Consider the following 21,365-nt stretch of genomic DNA (forward strand, 5'->3'; position numbering starts at 1 on the left):
TTAGGGTCCAGTGACCCTTCCACAGAACAGAGTGGAAGTAATGGATAAGCACGGTGGACCCTGCTGGCTGGTTCAATAATGCATTAGCCTTTACTTCAACCACATTTAAAAGTGTCTCTCCTTTCCTAGTTTAACTTTGTTGAAACTTTTACCAGGCCTTTAAACAGGCAGAATGGACAAAGTGACAAAAGATTTAACTCAGAAATCCTGGTGTCCAGTGAACAGAAACACAGGCAATAAAGAAATGATAGCTGTAACATGGTGTGTTTTCGGGAAGCCATATCTGCATAAATTTATTAGTCCAAGACAAGTACTGTAGATACAAACATTATTAAATACAAGAAACAATTTCTAAACATCAATCACCTTGGTAAATGTTGTCCTTAAATCTCCTTAAATCAGAGGCTTTTACTTTTGGGAAAAAAATTGTAATTAAAAAATAGCCGTTGAAACCTCAAACCACAGGAAGATTTTAGATTTTTTTTAGACATTTTGACTGAACCAGTGGGAACAACATGCCCAGTCTGTCCTGGAACAGAGAGTCAAACATCACCCTTCACACATCCCCAACCCAATGCCCAGATAACGTCAAGTGCTACCCTTAAGCTCTGCCTAAGGCCGAACATGCCAATCATTCACAAAAATAGAAGAAAGCAAACAGCTCAGTATTTTGGAAGCCCTTTATCACTTGTCATGTTGATGAAATAGCTGATAAAGGGACAAGCCCCTTGTAATATTCAGCTTCAAGGATGAGGCAAAATGGTGGACAACCCATGGCAGCCATTTTGAGGTCTGGAGGCCAATTTATATAAAAAAACTGTCCCAATTATTTCTTTCAATTGTCCAGTTATACTCCTTCCCCCAGTCTGCATAAACAGAGACTGACTGTGTTTAATTGCAAAGCATAAGGCGTCAAATTCTCAGTGAAACATGATAGTTTTCTCGCTACTGGGGCTACAGCCCATATCAACCGTAACTAGTTTTGACTTAAGCATTAAAATATTTTGTCTCCGAACGAACTTGTGGACACCTGTCCTTGTGTTAAAGTGGGTTTGTAATCAATCCCTCATTACCGATATAAATCTCAATCCTGATAGTGCCTAGACCTTGTGGAAAATTCTGAGGGGAAACAAGGGGAAGGTATATGTTTAAATCAGTTGATGGCACCATTTCATACGAAGACTGCGGCGATCTATTCAACAAATGCTTGGGAGGTGGGAAAGAGGGCAGCTTTGCACAGGTTCAAAAACCTGTGAGACAGGACATTGGTGAGGCCTCTTCTGGAAGTGTTACACTGGACAGGGTTCAGATTTACCAGGATGTTGCCATGTACGAGGGCTTAAGTATAAAGAAAGGCTGGATGGGCTGGGACTTTTTCACTGGAGCGTAGGAGGTTGAGAGATGCCTGATATAAGTTTATAAAATAATGAGGGGTGTAATGGAAGTTGTCTTTTCCCTAGGATGGGAGATTTCAAGACTAGGCAGCACATTTTTAAGGTAAGAGGAGAGAGGTCTAAAAAAAGACATGGAGGGGCAAATTCTTTACGCAGAGATCGGTTTGCATGTGGACTGAACTTCCTCAGGAAGTAGTGAATGTGGGTACAATTACAACACTTAAAAGACATTTGGATAAGTACATGAATAGGGAAGGTTTGGAGGGCTATGGGCCAGGAGCTGGCAGGTGATTAGTTTGGGATTATGTTCGGCATGAACTGGTTGGATCAAAGGGTCTGTTTCTGTGCTGTATGGGTGGATTCTCTCTGTCCGTGCTTGCCCCGTGAGACAACTAAAGGAGAATGAATCATTGTGCCAATAATGTTGTTCTTCCATTCTCTGACATGCTCATCATTTAAGTGGGAGGGGTGTTCGTAGGTAGGAAACACATTCTTCATTTAATAACTGCATCCCAGGTGTTGAAGGGTGAAGGACTGAGTTATCTTTACAGGATTCACTTGGGGTGTTTATCATTGAAGCTGGCTACAAGTTTGACAAAACAACTTCCCTGCTCTCCCCAATAAAAGAGAAGCGTTGGATGCATTTTGTTTTAGGGCTCCCTAGTCAAATCGTGCTAAACCCATGTGGATCAGAGGATTAATCCAGGAGCTAATTAAAAAAAAACACAATATGCTGCTTTTGTACTGTATTAAGGCTGTATAAAATATATTCATTAAAAATAGTAGAGTCCTTGCTGAGGAGAGGATCATGGGAATACTAACACACTTGATGTAATACCTCATGGTCAGCGTCTAAGTTGGGTGATATTGCGAGGTAGTATGTGCGTGTGTGTGTGCAGATATACACACATACAGACAAGCAGCAAATAAAATGTGGAACGCACTTTAAGTCTCCGAAGTAATGCAATGTATGACTTGACGAGCCAATTCCTAGAAGATTCAGCATCATGCACAAGGTTTAACATGAATACACATCGAGACTATTGTTCTTTAAAAGGATGCATCGATTACAGTGTGCTTGACGAAGAGCCAAGAATTTACCGAGAAAAAGAATTACAACTTTGGTCAGGGCCGATTGGGAGATGAGCCTGTGGATCAACCAATTTATTTTCTTTTTCACAATTCTACCCGTCCTCCTCCTCTCCAGAAGCTTTTCTTGCTGCATGAATCTAGGCAGTAAGTGATGGCAAACCATTCGACTCTGTGAACCTTCACAGTCAAAGCCAATGCTGAACTCACCGCACTGCCCTTTACCAATTGTCAGACAGAGCCAGGTAGCTGGGTGATTAGGTGCTGGGATCCAGGCAAAGTCTCCGTCCTGATCCAACCAAGTTCAGTGCAGTTAAAGTACGCTAATCTTTGGCCAGCTCAGGTGAAAGACTTTGTGCAAACTGGAGATTTAAGTTTGGGCCTTCTGAACTGCATGGCTGACCAACATTAAGTTAACTTGGGTAGTTTGGTGGATTTTGTTCTGAACCGTCATTAGCAGTATCAGGGAGTGAACCTTGAAAAGTTCCCTTAATCAACAATACATTTTTAGTTCAATAAAATCCATCTGAGTGCTGAGGACTTCTTTTGACATTCCAATTCATATTTTTCCTCATTTTCTTCGTGCCTGCAGCTAATTGTGCTTTGGATTCAATCATATGAAAGAAGCAACTTTGAGAATATAAGTGTATCTGAAAGATACTGGAACATGCCACTGAAGTTGTTAACCACTTGTATTAACATCTTTTGTGCCTTGTTTCAGGGACAATAGCTATTTCTGGCAGGGCTTCGTAAAGCATAAGATGTTAAATGTTGCTCAGTAACTCCTGACCTGTTGGACATAACACATTTAAAGCAGGCTGGGAGGCTGGATACAGGCTCTAGGCCCAGGCACGGTGGCTCAGTGGTTAACACTGCTGCTTCAAAGGGCCTGGGAACCCAGGTTCGATCCCAGCATTAGGTGACTGACTGTCTGGCAACTGCATGTTCTCCCTGTGTCTGTATAGGTTTCCTCCCACAGTCCAAACTTGTGTTGGCTAGGTGGATTGGCCGTGCTACACTGCCCATTGTGTCGTGGGATGATAGGCTAGGTGGTTTAGCCATGGGAAATGTAGAGTTATGGGGTGGGATGCTCTCTGGTGGGTCGGTGCGGACTTGATGGGCCAAATGGCCTGTTTCCACACTGTCATGGGAAGGTGTGGTGACCCATAGACTGAAGAAGCTTCACTAATTTCTGATCTCTTGCTCAGAAGAATAAAAAAAGTGAACTGCTTGTCGTCTTCATTATGAGAATGAGGGAGCGGACTCCCTTAAAATTGGAAAGCGCTCGCAAGATCTAATCTATTTACAGGCAGCCAAGAGAGCTGTGCAATAGTCTGACAACCTGCACAGGCTAGAAGTTGCATCTGACACGACCTACAGCAAAGCTAATTTTTCTTGAGACAAGGAAAGTGAAGGTTGGTCTGACACGCTTCACAGAGCTTCACAACATTGACTAAACACAAACGTTTGAACTGTTGAGAGAGAAGCTGGGTCCTTTCCAGACATGGTTAAATTTCACACTTTCCAACAGGTGTGGGACCAAACGCTTCAATGTGGGTATGAGTGGGAAAAACTGAACAGCGTAAACGGTGACTACTCTCCCCAAAGCAGTCACTACTCTTTAAGTCAGACATTCACAAGAATTGATGATGTGGAGGTGCTGGTGTTGGACTGGGGTAGGGGCAAAGTCAGAAGTCGCGCGACACCAGGTTATACTCCAACAGGTTTATTTGAAATCACAAGCTTTCAGAGCGCTGCTCCTTCGTTGGGAGAAGTCCACATGACTCAAAGCCAGAGTTACTTGGGATACATGAGGTTAAAATCAGCGATATGTCTTAAAGATGTTTCATGCAGAAATGATCATAGCATGAGTAACTCTGTTATGATGGTCAGCACGGGTTGTTGGAGAGGGGTCAGGGTGGCATAATGTTTTGAAAATAAATTAACAGGAACACTGTAATCTCTGCATCCCTACTATTAACTTGTAAACTGTGACAGCTTAAGGCTAAATAAATGAAAACAAGACATTCTCAAAGCGATGGCAAAGTAACATATCTCATCAATAAGGCTTGAGGCACTGTTTATATTCAATCCAGAGTAACCATTTATTTCTTATTTCTTGTAGGACAAACACAATTATCTTTTATTTTGCTTTTCTTTGCAAGACGTCATCATTACAGCACAATTTCTTTCTTCTCTACCCCCCCACCCACACAATTCTCTCTTTTCCCGTCATGAGCTTCAGCTGAGCGAGGTGATGTTTGAGCGTCCACCAGGGGGCGCAACGATGCGGTGCCCACTGCGCCGAGGGCCATCATCCACCTGAGCCCCTGTAGGGAGAGAGAGGATTGGAGTGGCCATGAAGAACAGCAGCCCTTAGAGGTGCCAACAATTCCATGCTAATGCCCCCTCCGCATAACCATCTCCCCGACCCCATCCTTACCCTCTACAAAATGTCGCAAATGCCCTCAAATTCCCTCAACAAACTTCACCTTTCTCATCCTCGTTAAGGAGGTCTATTGGATATGTGTCATTGTCAAGGACTAGTCTCGGCTCATCACTCCATCTCCATGTAACTTTTTAAAGTACACAGATAAACTCAACATCCCAGTTTTACACCGACAGTTTGGTCAATGCACATATTTGAGTGAGAGTGAGCTGGCCAACAGCCTTAACACTCTAAGGCAGAAAAGACAATTTTATGGTGGCTTCTCCTCTGTTCTCTGCTTTCTTAGTCTCTGCCATCATTTTCCTACAGTTCGCACAGAGGCATTTCTCTCTTTCTGCCTACAAGTTACCTCTGTCTCTTCCTGCCCCACTCACCATCCCTCTAAACTCAGAGGGCCAGTCCATTGACAAACACCACAGAAGGTAGCTAAGTCACCAATTCCATAAACTAAAGGCTGGTTCCTCAAGACAGTCAGGTAGCAATAAGGGCAGGGACCTGAGATAGTATCTCCTCGTTCCTAGGCTAACTCCGAAAGCCGTGGGCAGATTGGAGGAGGAAAACCTGTGGCTCACCAAGCATTGTCTATTGGTCGACCTTCGACCTGCGTTAGGGCCTGGGACGAGAAAGTCCTGGAATCGCAAGAACTGCTTGACAATCAAAGCCTGGTTCCTGCAGAAACAACACTTCCATTTCCACCCTCCCTGGGCCTCCAGGATACAGGATTGCCCAAGGGAAAGGTACATGATATTTTGAAGCCAGTGTTGGCATCTGGCCAGGTGAGTGTTGTGATGGCGCAGGGGAAATGGAGGTATTGTTGAAGCAGTGGCTGTCAGTAGGTACACAACTGGCACTATGTCCAATTCCCTGACACTGCAGGGGATAGCGCAGGCCAAAAAGGCCACCACCCAGCTGGCATCCTACCCACACTGGCTTACCAGGAGGGTAGGCTGATGCTCTCTGGTCATGCCCGCAGCCAAAATAATCACAGCCCAGGCAGGGGGAAGACCCTTAAGTGACCATTCACGGATCAGTTTCAATTGGCAGCACAGTCCCTTCTTGCACAGAGCTTAAATCAGGCAGGGAAATGGCCCATTCTGGTCCACCTTTCTCAGTAAATTCCTGCTCCCACCTCTGGACTTGCCAACTCAGAGTGTGGAAGATTCCACCCCTCCTATTGGACAGAAAAAATTGGAGCAGAGGTCACTCTCACCAACCGTGTTGTCCTCTAGCTTCAATTGCTTACTGACCTCCATCACAATTCCCCCTTTTCTCACACCCACTGCATAGTCCAAGCAACATAAAGCATTGGTTGCTCTTTGCCAGCTAATGTTGTTGATATTTGTGGTTTGACAAGGCCACTTAGATAAATCCTGGGTGGGGGAGATACTGGGTGTTACAGTGGAGCTTCGCCTTTACAGGGAGGAACTGTTGGAATTTTGCTCCCTCTCTCTGTATATACATTCTGAGAGTGGCGTTGTACCTTCCCAAAGCTGGTGGCCAGCTGTGGACTCAAACTGCTTATGATGGATCATCCAGGTGGCTGTCATAGGTGGGCTTTTGAAGTCTGGGCACTAAAGACGGTCGGTGGGTCAGGCATAGTCAAAGACCCCAAATTGGTGCTGGCGGGGTTTGGAAATGAAGAGTGCGAAGGAACATCTCCAGAGGCTCTGACTTGCCCTAAAAGTCACCTGAGAATACCCAACATGGGCACTGATACCAAGTGGGAATGTCTCGACTTCCCAGCATTCATATTCGTCACCTTAACCAAAACCAATCCTCGCACATCGAAGAGAAAAAGGTCACGTTGCAGTCACAGGTTTGAGACATTGAGGATTCAGACTCACACATCATTAGAATGAGGCTTTTACATTGTGTGGAATGTTCGCCATCACTTTTAAAGACAAAAGCAGAAAGACCCCCAGAAATAGTGAAACTATTCGCTCAAGGTACTACAGATCCCAGCTCGTTACTCTTCTCAACCTATTGTCCAAATAATCTGAAAACTCTAAAAAGAAATTGCAATTCTTTCCTGAGACTTTTGGCTTTAAGGGTTGAGGAGCTGGGGGCATGGGGACTTGGCTTTAGTCCGACCTATTTCAATAGATTAAATCCAGTCAGTTGTATTCACAAAGCTAAACTGTCTTTGCCTCAAGGGCCCCAAGTAAGTTTGATTTTTAAACGTGATAGTTCCATACCTGCATTAGATTTTGTAAGACCATCAGTAGGGTCGTCCTATTGAAATGAATGGAAATGTTTAATTGACAACGGCAATCAGCCAATTTCTCTGAAGGGCTCAAGACTATCCTCTAATTACAGCTTCAAAAGATCACTTTTCGTGACATTGTTTGCTCATCAAATAATTGCTTCACAGGGCATGTTCTGGTACTTTGAATGATTTTCATGAAAAGAAATCTAAACGTCATTCTCATTAAAAAATAGTCATAAACATCAACAACATTCAGACGGTGTCTCCATTGCAATAAAGTGCCTCAAAAGAGAAATTGTCAAGCAAAGCCACTTATCTGATAGACTGGTCCCACACCTGCCTATGGTCAACTGTGAACTGTGGTTAATAACTTGGTCACTGAGGCTGCATTTGTTGGCTGCCTGAGGGTTTCCGTATATACGGTTAAACCCAGTTCATGTTTCAACATTGGCTAACCAAGATCACCTTACGGCACACCTATTTCTAGAGTGTTCTGCACCACCACAATATCGACAGGACTAGAGAAAGGCTGATAAGTCAGCGCAGTTTTGGATGAGGGGTGCGTAGGAGCAGAAGGAACACATTGGATATCTCAATCAGGGAATGTGTTTCCTCAGAGGGACAGATTGTACAGAGCCCCAAACAGAACTCCTGCTCCTTATGAAGCACATGAAAACACATGCAGCAATTTCGTTTTTTATTCACTCACAGGATGAGGGCACCTCTGGCTATGCAGCATTTATTACCCATCCCTAATTGCCCAGAGGGCAGTTGACTGTCAACCACATTGCTGTGGGTCTGGAGTCACATGTAGGCCAGACTGGGTAAGGATGGCAGCTTTCTTCCCTAAAGGACATTAGTGAACCAGATGGTTTTTTTCTAACAATCAACGATGGATTCACGGTCATCATTAGATTCTTAATTCCAGATATTTACTGAATTCAAATTCCACCATCTGCCGTGGCGGGATTTGAACCCAGGCCCGAGAATATTATCCGGGTCTCTGGATTAACCGTCCAGCGACAATACCACTGGACCATTGCCTCCCCAGGCAATGACTCATAGACTCCTTCTCTGAGCGTCTGCCCATGGATAGGTCAGGACCCTGAACTCGCATGTTCATTGGGATCAATGTTTGGAGTCAGGATGCTGCTCTGCTGAGGTTGCTATGGCGACAGAGATGTCAGGATTGATGGCAGTAGGCCATTCCTCTGCCAGATTTCCCCAACTGTATCCACTGGGCTGCTGGTATGAAAACTTGCTCATCGAAATCCAGAAGAAGATTGTTTGTCATTTGGTGAGGTTGTTTGATCTTTCCAATGCACAGGCTTTTCGTTTCTGTTGAAGTGCAGAGACTTGGCAGTATGATTGAAATAGTCAACATGTAGGAGTTGGCCATAAAACACTGAAAACAACTGATGGAAATCAAACAGTTAATCCCATGTATGATTTCTAGATGTTCCTCAGAAACAGCTAGAAACTAGCACTTCCAAAATCCAATCCTTGAACTTTTAAGTGTGGGTGTTTTCTCATAGCTCAGCTGTCTGTTTGTGCCCTGTATTGAAGCTAAATTCTAATTGAAAAGGAAAACAAAGGTCACCCAGGAAGCAATGGAAGAGCGAAACCATTTTGCCATTGTTCCACTGGCACAACAGATGAATGCACTGACTGTCTTGAAGATGCAAAGACCTCAAACTTCCCCGATTGTCTGACTTCCATTGTGTCAGCAGTCAGGATATTAAATTTAGCCTCAGTTCCTTGACAGTGACAGGGGAGAGAAAATAAATTCAGTCAGAAATAATGCCCTAGCTTATTCTCCAACATTGGAACCTACGGATGTTAACTGAGGGGATAATGGAGCCTCGTGTTTCCAAAGACCTGTCAATGCTTTTTAGACCCCAACATGTGAAAACTGGGCTGAATTACCAGAAAGACGTTCGTCCCACCAACAGTCCCGTTTGTTTTGGGCTGAGTGATGAGAACGTTGGCGTCAGAAGTGAAGGGGCAAGGAGAAAAATGAATACACTTCACAGTGAAACATTACATTTAAATGTCATTCTTTTTGTAAGAGGTGAAAGAAAAATAGTCACCTCAGCGTGAAATAGTCCTCTTTCATCAAGCTGAGCTTTCCTTCGTATAACTGTGGGGAATGAGGCTTCGCTAGCACAGGTCAACAGGGGCAGTGTCCACCTTACTTGTCCTTGTCAGATTGGCTGCTCCTCAGGTTTGCACTCTACACCATGTCCTCACAGGCTATCCTTGTCCTTTCAATGAATGAAGCGCACAAAGTGGCACTTTGTCCAATCCAAACAGAGAAAGGACCTTCCCACCCAGCTGATCTCTATCGACTGGTTAGCAAGGTTAGATCACACGGGGATCCAGGGAGAGCTAGCCATTTGGAAACAGAACTGGCTTGAAGGTAGGAGGCAGAGGCTGCTGGTGGAGTGTTGTTTCTCTGATTGGAGACCTCTGATCAACGATGTGTCACAACCATCGGCACTCGATCCACTGTTTTTTGTCACTTATATAAATGATTTGGGTATAAATATAGGAAGTATGGCTATTAAGTTTGCAGTTCACACCACAATTGGTGGTTCAGACGACCGTGAAGAATGTTACCTCAGGGTATAACGGGACCTTGGGCAGACAGGCTGATTGGCCTGAGGAGTGGCAGATGGAGTTTAATCTGGATAAACCTGAGGTGCTGCATTATAGAACAGCAAATCAGGGCAAGACTTTCACACTACATGGTAAAATCCTGGAAAGAGCTGACAAATAAAGAGACCTTGGAGTGCAAGTTCATACTTCCTTGAAGGTGACAGGTTGGGGAAGAAAGTTTTTAATACACTTGCCTTGATTAGTCAGTGCACTGTGGATATGAGTTGCGAGGTCATGTTGTGGCTGTACCGGACATTGGGTAGGCCACTTTTGGTATTATGTTCTATTCTGGATTCCCTGTTGTAGGAGAGATGTTAAACTTGAGAGGGTGCAGAAAAAGATTTACAAGAATGTTGCCAGGGTTGGAGTGTTTGTGTTATAGGGACAGGCTGAATAGACTGGGGCTATTTTCCCTGGAGCGTCAGGGGCTGAGGGGTGACCTTACAGAGGTTTATAAAATCATGGGGGACATGAATAGGGTGAAAGGGCAAGGTCTTTTTCTCAAAGTAGAGCAAGCCTAAAACTAGAAGACATAGTTTTAAGGCGAGAGGGGAAAGGTATAACAGGGGCCAAAGGGGCAACTTTTTCACGCGGGGGATGGTGAGTACATGGAATGAGCTGCCAGAGGAAGTGGTGGAGGCTGGCACAATTACAACATTTAAAAGGCATCTGGATGGGGACATGAATAGGAAGGGTTTAGAGGGATATGGGCCAAATGCTGGCAAATGGGACTAGATTAAGTTAGGATATCTGTTCGGCATTGACAAGTTGGACCCAAGGGTCTATTTCCTTGCTGAATGACCCTATGACTCTATGTTGCTCATTTCTCCTTCAATTGCAAAGTCTACAAACTCAGGGATCGTTCCACAGGCACCAACAGGAATCAGGTGGAAGTTAGCAGGAGAACTGGTACATTTGGCAAGTTGTCGAGCAGACGAATAGCACCCATCCACAGAATAATCTGCCTCATCGCTCTTACAGTATATATCGTTCATTGGCCTCTTCCATCAGAGGGAGGGAGGGAGGGAACAAATTGACTTGCCTGAATGATGTTTGATAGTACAGCTGGGAAGGCATGTGGAGCTACACATGCTGGCATTAACTCTCTGGAAAAAGCCATCCAGTTTGGCCCACACCTCCTCCCCTACAGTCGGGCTGTTTTTTTTATTATTTACAATTAAATATCCAATTATCTTTTGACTGGTCCTATTGTATTGGCTTTAAAGCACTGCATCATAGTGACTCACTGGGTAAATATGTTTCTATTGATCTTCCCAATAGTTTTTTTGAGTAAAACCATAGAAATACTGACAAGCTGAAACTCTACCAAAAGCATCTCACAAAAATGCGAATACCACTGTTAAATATTTTCAAAACACCCTTTACTCTAAGCAGAATGATCCTAGTTTCTTCCTTCTCTGCATGTAATTGATACTCCTTGTCCCTGACATTATGAAAGTTAATCTCCCTTTACTAATCACAAACATTCTCCTGGTGAAAATCAGATAACCACAATACTCCAGCCATTTAAACGATGACCTACAGAGGTTCACCATAACCTCTTGCTTTTATTCTATGCATTCATTAATAAAACCGAGGATTTTTTTTTGTGTAACAAAATAACTTCGCTAACTTCTCCTGTCTTCTTTCAAAGTGCAAATGAGCTCCAAGATCTCACTGAATTTAAAAAAAATGAAAGAACTCTGGGAGCTGGAAATCAGATACAAAAACAGTTCTCCAGTTCTGAAGAAGGGTCACGAGACCTGAAATGTTGACTGATTTCTGTCTGTGCTGCTGGACCTGTTAAGCTTTCCCAGCTATTTCTGCTCTTGTTGCCTGAGATCTCACTGTCCCTTTAAAATTGTGCAATTCGCTTAATAAAGCCTCTTCTGATTGCTGTTTCCAAAATGCATCACCTCTCTGCAATGTTTTGACATTCTTCTGAAAAGATAGAGCCCAGAATGGGGCACAATAATTAACCCACGGTCTAACCAATGCTTTAGTAAAGGAATCCCATAAGCATGCTACTACACCATCAAAACGACTAAAAACAATGTTCTCTTAAAATGACAGCACGTCATCAATGTTGTGGCTCTGTTACCTTTGTTTAACATACCATGGTACATTCATGGGGATATCGCGACTGACTGGGTTACTGTGTGCTCGAAACGGGCTTCAGTGGGTGCTTGAGTTCATACCTGAGAGGCTGAAGCCAGACTGATGTAGATTTCGAACAGGTTGTGGCTGTTTGGAAGGAGATGTCTTGGCTGAGGCTGAAGGGGTTCCTGCTTTGGGGGTTCCTAGATCGTACACTGGGCCATCATACATTCCCCTGGGTACACCATGCACTTGTGCCATCTGGAAACAACAAAGGTATACTGTAAATGTAGATTCCAACTACGGACGCCTAAAGGTCAAGTTTCGATAAGACGACATGGATAGAGAGCAACTCCCATCTCCTGAATATCACATAATTTAACACTTAACATATTTGGATGCACTGTCTATCCCATCTGGTCATTACACATTTAATTCTCTCTCTGGGGCAGTGGTTACATTTCGGTCTCAGCTCTTCACCAGCAAGCTGCTTTTAGATGTAGCGGGAGCAACTCATTGTGGGATGGCTTGATATGGAAATGGGTCAGATCACGCCAGAGGCAGATCCAACTTTAAATATGCACAGAGCAACTTTGTGATCAACTGTAGATAAGCAAAAAGAGCATCAGAGAAAAACAAGAGCATTCTAGCCTTATACAACATCATGTGCCATCTATTGTACGCATCTGTTCAGCAATCTTTGCTTTCTACAGATGACAGGGATTATAGTTTTCCGATGATCACCTAATTGCACAAATCAATAAGTTGCAATTTTTTATTTCTTACTTACTCATGGAAGGTGGGTGCACTGCCCATCCCTACTCACTCCTTTGAGCTCGCTGGTGCATTTCAGAGAACAGTTATGAGTCAACCACATTGCTGTGGGTCTGGAGGCACATGAAGGCCAGACCAGTTAAGAATGACAGATTTCCTTCCCCAAAAGACATTAGCGGGCAGCACGATGGCTCAACGATTAGCACTGCTGCCTCACAGTGCCGAGGACCTGGGTTCATTTTCCCTTCTTCTGTGCAAATTTCCGCCAAAAATGTGCAGACTAGGTGGGCTAGCCGTGGGAAATGCTGGATTACAGGGATAGGGGAGTCGCCCCTGGTGGGATGCTCTTTGGAGGATCAGTGCACATTTCATGGGCCAAATGACCTGCTGGAATTCCACACTGCAGGAATTCGATGATTCAAGTGAACCAGGTAGGTTTTTACAACAATTGATTTTCGTTACATGGTCACAATTAGAACAGCTTCCTTTCATTCCAGATTTTTGTTGAATTTAAATTTCACCATTAGATTTCTATCTAAGTTCCCCAAAGCATTAGTTTGGAATTCTAAGTCTCGGGCCCAGTGACATTATCCCTACGCCATTGGCTTCTATCCTTTCCTTACAATCTAGTGCCCTGTGAAAGTAAGAGAAAAGTTACAGAGAGCCATTCACAACATCAAGATATCTAAAACCGACAAGGGGGGTGTAACGTTGAAGAGAAGTTGTTGATTTTAATGGTTTAGAAGCCCTTCCTTCTTCGCACCATCCCTACCACTCCCATCAATACTTTCGTACAGGTGCAACTTTTTAAAAGTCCTTTCATTGGATGTGGGCCCTGTAAACCAGGCAAACTTTTGTTGCCCTTTCATAAATGGTCTCGAGAAACTGGTGTGACCTTCACTCTTGGAATTATTTTGACGTTATGCCTGTAGTTGGGAAGCATGTTTCAGCAGTTTGGCCCAGCAACAGTGAAGGAACTGAGATATCATTCCAAGCCACAATAGCAGGTGGTTGGAGGGAAACTTACAGGTAGCGCCGTCCCCCAGCAGATGGATCTGCTGCCATCATTAATTAGAGGCCGTGTGTGTGGAAAGCAGGAGTAAAGGGGTCTTGGTGAGTTGCTGCAATGCGTCTTGTAGATGGCCCGCACTGCTGCCACCATGTGGTGGCTGTGACTGTTGTGGTTTGTGGATGCGGTAGCAATCACTGAATCCCTACAATGTGGAAGCAGGCCAATCTGCCCAACCGTACCAACCCTCTAAAGGGCATACCTATCCTATTCCTGTAACCCTGCATTTCCTAACCCTAACCACTTCGCCTCCAGCTGCCTGGATGCTCTGGGAAATGTAGCACAGCCAATCCACCTAACCGGAATGTCCTTGGACTGTGGGAGGAAACCCACGCAGACACGGGGAGAATGCGCAAACGCCACACAGACAGTCGCTTGAGGGTGGAATCGAGCCCGGGTCCCTGGCGCTGTGAGGAAGCGGTGCTAACCACCGAGCCACCGTGTCGATTGAAAATGGCGACCAGGTGCCAATTTTCATCCCTCGATGCTGTCAAGCTTCTTGAGTGTTGCTGGAGCCACAGTCATCCAAGACAAGTGACAACTATTCCATTACATTTGCAGCTTGTAGAAAGTGAATTGGCTTTGGAGGGGGTCATGAGATCAGCTTGCTGCAGAATCTCCCAGCTTCTGACCTGCTCTTGTAGCCAGTTCAATGTCTGGTGATTGCCCTAGGATGCTGGTAGTGAGGGAACTCCGTGATGTTTAACGCCATTGCAGTGATTGTTGGGTTCTCTTTTACTGGAGATGGTCATTGCCTTGCATTTCTAAGGTGCAGGAGTCAGTCATCCCAAACGGCTCTTGGCACACATGAAGGCAGACTAACTCAATATCTGAGAAGTTGGGAATGGGCTGAACATTTTGCAGTGGGGTCTCGCCGCTTCTAGTTAGTCAAGTAAGCAAGGCTGCAGGTATGCGATGGGTTAAATTTGATGTGTAAACAGTGTTTCAGCGATAGACAAGAACTATCTGAAAATCTATCATGAAAAAACAATGCCTGATGGAAAATATTCTGGAAGACGCGCGTTAAGATTGACAGACAGGCAGTAATTTATTTGCCAATGAGCAGAAGCATGTAGAAGTATTATTTCACATCTGTGTTGACTAATGCTAATCCATCATCACAGTAAAACTGAAACCAGATGACCTGCATACAACACAGAATCAAAATGGGATTTATTGGAATTACAGCTAAATCCTGGATGAGTTCGTGGGTGAATCAACGACCTTCCCTTAACAGTTTTCACTATGTACAATTGATGAAGAGGAGTTACCTTGTCTGATGGAACTCTAGGTGAAGGGACAAGGTCCACAGAACAGGACCCACCAAGGTTATGAGGACAAGAAGTGAAAATAAAAATCACACTGCAGAGTTAACCAATACCAGCTTGGGTTTTTAGAGGTGTGCAGATTGTAGAAATCAAAATAGGCAGAAATTTGTTGTTACTTGTATTTGTGAAAACACAGTAAAATGTGTACAAGTAGCCAGAAAACAGCATCATTCTTTTCCACAAACTACACATTCAAAAAGAAATGAGGCAGAGTTCAGGCAAATATCATTTTTTGTTCTGAGGAAGGATCACCGGACCTGGAACGTTAACTCTGATTTTTTTCCATCACTAGATGTTCAAGACCTGCTGAACTTGCCCAGAAACTGCTGTTTTTGTTCCTGATTTACAGCATCTGCAGTTCATTTGGTTTTTATCATTTTTCATTCATTCCACAGTCTCTTGGCTTTATGAATTGGTTACGACGAAAGGTCAGGGGCTATTGAAACTGTCATGGTCGATGTCCAGCAGGGGACCTGTCGAATCTACTGAGGACCTGAGAGGGCCTTTTGAAACTGCTGAAAACTGGGGGGCGGGTGGGGAACTGCGGAGGACAGAGGAGCTTGTACAAACTGCCAAGGTGGTGTTCAACTACTGCACTTCAACCACAGAAAGAAGAAAAGATTAATTTGACATAAAAGGTGAAATTAAGAAATAGTAAAAATAAAGGTCAGCTGAAAGGGAGTGGACCAGCCAGGGGTCTCAAAAATACCTAACCTGCTCTATCTGCCATCTTGAACTGTAGCAGTGAGGAGCAAACAAGCTGACACTTCATTTTGACAAATGAGGAGAAAGATGGGTTTAATAGCAGTGAGGCCACCAACACCTCAACCTTCTCCGAAAGACTTGCTCAAATAATTTGCAGAAACATCTTGGAAAGCTTTTATTTGTCCTCACCGTGAGGAAATGGTTCAGATCACAAGCCCCAACCCTACACCCTTCCCTCTGTATTACCCCATGCAATCTCTCGGTAACTCAGTTTTCCAAACGCATGTCAAATCTTCTGTGCCATTTTCTGGACGGTGGTGACAGTCTGGGCTGCTGTTCTACTCAGGCCATTCAACTCTGAAAGCCAGCACAGATCCTGTTCTCATTCAGTATCTAAATACTGTCTTCCAGCAGCGGTTAGGACCCAGAAGCTAGAATCTTAGCCCCATATTTCCCTTAAAAAAATGTTCTAAAAAAAGGTACAAGGAAATACATGACATATTTATGGAGGTCATTTACAGATGACTGTAGAGTGGAACAAGTTCAAGTGACTAAATGATTTCCTGTTCTTCTGTTCGCTTGGCATTGAAGCCTACCACAATGTTGTTACAACATTTAATGATAAATGTCACCATCCTGAAGAAAGTTTAATACATGGAAGGCATTTAGAAACATATTAGAGCAATCTCAAAATATAAGTACGTGAGTTGGAAAGTTTTGGAGAGATATGGACCAGGAGCAGGCAGGTGGGACAAGTTGAGTTTAGAATTAAGTTCGGCATGGACTGGTTGGACCGAAAGGTCTGTTTCTGTGTTGTATAACTATATCTGTCTATCTATCTATCTATCTATCTATCTCAAAACGAATGCAGAGTCCCATCTCCCATTGGATTTTATTAATGGGAGGCAAGTGCATAGTTGAGAATTGATCAGCAGGGGGAGCTCATAGTCACTGAAATTCACACCAGCTGAACTCAGGGTGGGCTGGATATAAAGCTGCGAGCAATGACCAGTGTGCTGTAAATAGAGACAGTCAGGGAAAGACAGGGGAATGAAAGATTCACAATCAGAAAGTACTGGAGAAACTCAGCAGGTCTGGCAGCATCTGCGACTGGAAAGCAGAGATAATGTTCCAGATCCAGGGATTCTTCTTCAGAAGGGACAGGAAATAAATAAAGAGATGGCGCAAGAGTGAGAGGAGAGCAAGCTGAGGGTGGGGAGAAGGGACGAGAGAGAGACGGAGAGAGAGAGAGAGAACAGAGGAGAGAGAGAGACAGAACAGACGAGAGAGAGAAAACAGATGAGATAGAGAGAGAGAGAGAGAGAGAGAGAGAACAGACGAGAGAGATAGAGAACAGAGGAGAGAGAGAGAGAACAGAGAGAGAGAAAGAACAAACAAGACAGAGAACAGACGAGACAGAGAGAGAACAGATGAGAGAGGGAGAACAGACGAGAGAAAACAGACGAGAGAGAGAACAGACGAGAGACAGAATAGACGAGAAAGAGAGAGAAAGAAGACGAGAGAGAGAGAACAGACAAGAGACAGAGAGAACAGACGAGAGGGAGAGAGAGATAACAGTCCAGAGAGAGAGAGAGAACAGAGAGAGAGAGAGAGAGTACACAGAGAAAGGGAAAGTGAACTAGCACAGAGAGGAAAAAAAAACATAGAGTGTGTGTCAAGCACAGACAGAGAGTTCAGACAAAAATGAAAGAACACACTCGAGAGAGAAAGAGTGAAAGACTGATAGAGAAAGGTAAGCTTGCATTTGCAAAGTAGAGTTCATAAAAATCTCAAGACGCCTCATAAAGCAGCACATGAGCTACACAAGGCAATACAAGGAAAGATAACCAAATCTCTAACCAGAGAACTAGGTTTCAAAAAGTGATTGTTAAAGGATTAAACAATGGCAGAGAAGCTTAGGGGGTGTTCAATTGCCCGGCATCCAGTTAGCTAAAGACATGACCACTAACTGTGGAGTGATTTAAGTCAGCAATCTTCAAAAGCCATAACTAGGTTAGCACATATACCTTAGAGGGCTGTATCACTGGAGGAAATGATAGAGATAATGAGGGACAAGGCCATAAAGAGATTTTAAATACAAGGACAATTTTAAAACTGAAAAGACTGCTGGTCTTGGAGCCAGCATCAATCCTTGAGCTTAGGTATTGCATGGTGTCATGTTCACAGAAGTGGGAATTTGCCCCAATGTGCACTGGAGCTGTCGAGGGGTTGTAGCAACAAAGAAGAAGAGGAGGACAGACTCTGGTGACGATACAGAAATGGAAATAGTTGGTCCTAGGGATGGAAGCTCATCTCAGGTCAGATACAAATCTAAAGACATGGAACAGTCTGCTGTTGTTCAAACAGCTGCCAGGGAGAGGGATGGAGTCAGCGCTCGGGAACAAAATGTGTGTTGTGAAACAAAAACAGCAAATCTGCGTTACAGCGTAGCCAAAAGGGTAAGGGGAAACCTCAACTGTAAGCGTGTAGCCCTCTCTTCCATCTTGCACTGAAATCTTTGGAACAGGACTCGAACTCTCAACCTTATGATTTCAGCGAAGGCGGTATTGCTGAATAAAAACCATTTAGATGCAATCATCACATGATGATTTGAATTGCCAGGAGAGTATTTCTGTAATGCTTGCCAGATTGAAAGCAGAAAGCAAACTGTGATTTCCCTCTTGCAATGTGTGCTCCATGGGAGTATTTCCCTGCATCCCCAGCGCTGAGACTGAGAAACAGAACTCTCAGCACTTTCCTACTGGAACATTCATAGCATCTCGGCTCAAATCGCACAGCATGCATGCAATGGAATTGTGTATAGGATGTGGAAATTAAGGGGGAGTTAAGAGATTGCAGATTTATGGCTATCAGCTGCATGCTTTTAAACAACTGCGGAGTTGGCATGTGTGTGTAAGCCTGTGCCTGCATATGTGTGTGTGCATGTGTGTTGGTGTGTGTGTGTACACATCTGACGTGTATTCACACATGAGGCATGTGTGTGTGTGCACGCATGCAAGAGAGTGCGTGCATGTGCGTGAGACAGTATGTGCCTGAGAGATAGAGAGACAGCATGTGCGTGAGATGTGTGCGTGAGAGAGGGTGTGTGAGACAGCGTATGCATGAGACAGAGAGAGAGAGACAGCATGTGCATGTGAGACAGCATGTATGAAAGAGTGTGTGCAAGACAGAGAGTGAGTGTGAGAGTGTGTGTGTTAAGGGTCCAGATGGTAGAGAGAACAGGAATAGGATATTTAGGATGATGGAGTTTCCACTTCCTCTTACTTCAAACATAGAAAACAGGAGTAGGCCATTCAGCCCTTTGAGACTGCACCACCATTCTATATGACCATGGCTGCTCATGCAATCTCAGTATCTCACTCCCACTTTCTCTCCATACCCCCTTGGCCCCTTCAGCTGCAAGAGCCGTGTTCCCCTCCCTCTTGAATATATGGGAGCGGCATGGTGGCTCAGTGGTTAGCACTGCTGCCTCACAGCACCAGGGACCCGGGTTCAATTCCAGCCTCAGGTGACTGTGTGGAGTTTGCACATTCTCCCTGTGTCTGTGTGGGTTTCCACCGGGTGCTCCAGTTTCCTCCCACAGTCCAAAGATGTGCAGGCTAGGTGGATTGACCATGCTAAATTGCCCGTAGTGTTCAGGGGTATGTGGGTTATATGGGGATGGGGATAGGTTTGGGTGGGATGCTTCAAAGAGCGGTGCGGACTTGTTGGGCCGAAGGGCCTGTTTCCACACTGTAGGGAATCTAATCTAATCTAACAAACTGGCCCCAACAGCCTCCTGTGGGAGAAAATTCCACTGGTTTACAACTCTCTGAGTAAAGAAATTCTTCCTCATCTCAGGCCTGAGTGGCTTACCCCTGATCCTTAGACTGTGAACCCCAGTTCTGGACTTTCCCAACATCAGGAAACTTCTTCCCACATCCAGCCTGTCCAGTCCCATCAGGATTTTGAAACATTTCTATGAGATACCTCCCTTATTCTTCTAAATTCCTGTGAATACAAGCCCAGTCGATCTGGTCTTTCCTCATATGTCAGTCCTGCCATCCTGGAAATCAGTCTGATGAACTTTCACTGGAATCCCTCCAGAGCAAGAATATCCTTCCTCAGAATAGGACAGAAAACTGCACACAGTACTCAAGGCCCTGTACAATTGCAGTAAGACCTCTCGCTGCGAAGACCAGCATCCAATTGATTTCTTCACCACCTGCTGCACCCAAGCGCCAACCTTCGGCGAGTGCTCCATCATGACACCCAGGTCTGTGTGCACCTGACCATTTCCCACACTGCCACCATTCAGATAATATAGGGTCAATGCAATAGCACCCATACTAGCTGCCTGACAGCCAAGTACTGCTTGAAGGAGTCTCACTCTCACACAGGGTGGGATTTCCACCCTTCAGATGGGAAATGTGCAGCTCAGGGAGCTGTCAATCACTCAAGCAGTCCTTGGATTCACAGTCCTGGGAGCCCCAGATAACAAAGTGTGCAGCTGGATGAACACAGCAGGCCAAGCCGCATCTTAGGAGCACAAAAGCTGACGGTTCGGGCCTAGACCCTTCATCGGAAAAGGGGGATGAGGAGAGGATTCTGAAATAAATAGGGAGAGATGGGGAGGAGGATCGAAGATGGATAGACGAGAAGATAGGTGGAGAGGAGAGTATAGGTGGGGAGGTAGGGAGGGGATAGGTCAGTCCGGGGAGGACTGACAGGTCAAGGAGGCAGGATGAGGTTAGTAGAGGGGAGGTGGGGGTTCGGTTTGAGGTGGGGGAGGAGCCTTAACCCAGTGTGGTTTTGGATCTGGGGGTGGTGTGGGAGGGCGGTTTATTACCAGGTAGTCGAATGTAAGTGGCTCTGGTCTTAAAGACAATGTAGTTTGTTGCACGATAATCAAGTAAAAGTTACACTGGTAAGACACAAACCGTAGAGTTACAGAATCATGCAGCATGGACACAAACCCTTTGGTCCAACTCGTCCGTGCTGACCAAGTTTCTCAGACTTTACTAGTCCCTTTTGCCTGTGTGCGGCCCACATCCCTCTAAACCTTTCCCACTTGTGTACCTCCATGTCTTTTCAATGTAACTGTACCCACATGCACCACTTCCTCTGGCAGTTCGTTCCATATACAAATCACTCTCTGTGTGAAAAAAGTTGCCCCTCGTGTCCTTTTTAAATCTTTCTCCTCTCACTTCAAAATATGGCCCTGTAGTTTCGAACTCCCCCACTCTAGGGGAAAAAAAACCCTTTGTTATTCACCCTATCTACGTCCCTTATGATTTCACAAACCTCTAGAAGGTCACCCGTCAACTTTCTACGCCCCAACCTATCGATCCTCTCCTCCTAACACAAACCCTCCATGTTTGGTGATGATTTCACACAGAGTGGCGATGGAAATGCGAGACTACACCAGAATGGTGGAAGATGGACGTAGCTGAGGGGGCAGAACAGAAGGCTAAAGCATCAGAACAAATTCCTCAGAAACAGAGAAACTGGGAGAATAGGAGGGAGGACAGGGGATACAGGAAACAGGATGGGAGGAAGCAGTGGCAGGCAGTGGTTTGTAATGCAGCCTATCCCT

At 44.7% G+C, this 21,365-nt stretch overlaps 1 protein-coding gene across 5 annotated transcripts in view; it reads right to left on the reverse strand.

Moving 5' to 3' along the window:
* Positions 1-264: 264 nt before the first annotated feature.
* Positions 265-21,365, reverse strand: part of LOC125458184 (dihydropyrimidinase-related protein 3-like) — a 227,507-nt gene continuing 206,406 nt past the window's right edge. For 3 of the 5 annotated variants that reach the window (XM_048543174.2, XM_048543176.2, XM_048543177.2), the window contains exons 13-14: positions 11,995-12,154; positions 265-4,813 (exon numbers count right to left, since the gene is read on the reverse strand). In XM_048543174.2, coding sequence (XP_048399131.1) covers positions 4,725-4,813; positions 11,995-12,154 — 249 coding nt within the window. In that variant the 3' untranslated portion in view covers positions 265-4,724. Of the gene's footprint in view, positions 4,814-7,127; positions 7,165-11,992; positions 12,155-21,365 lie in introns of all 5 variants that reach the window. The other 2 variants (XM_059650779.1, XM_048543175.2) reach the window with 2 other exon arrangements.

Source organism: Stegostoma tigrinum, chromosome 13, assembly GCF_030684315.1.
Source record: "Stegostoma tigrinum isolate sSteTig4 chromosome 13, sSteTig4.hap1, whole genome shotgun sequence".
NCBI classification, from domain to species: Eukaryota; Metazoa; Chordata; class Chondrichthyes; order Orectolobiformes; family Stegostomatidae; genus Stegostoma; species Stegostoma tigrinum.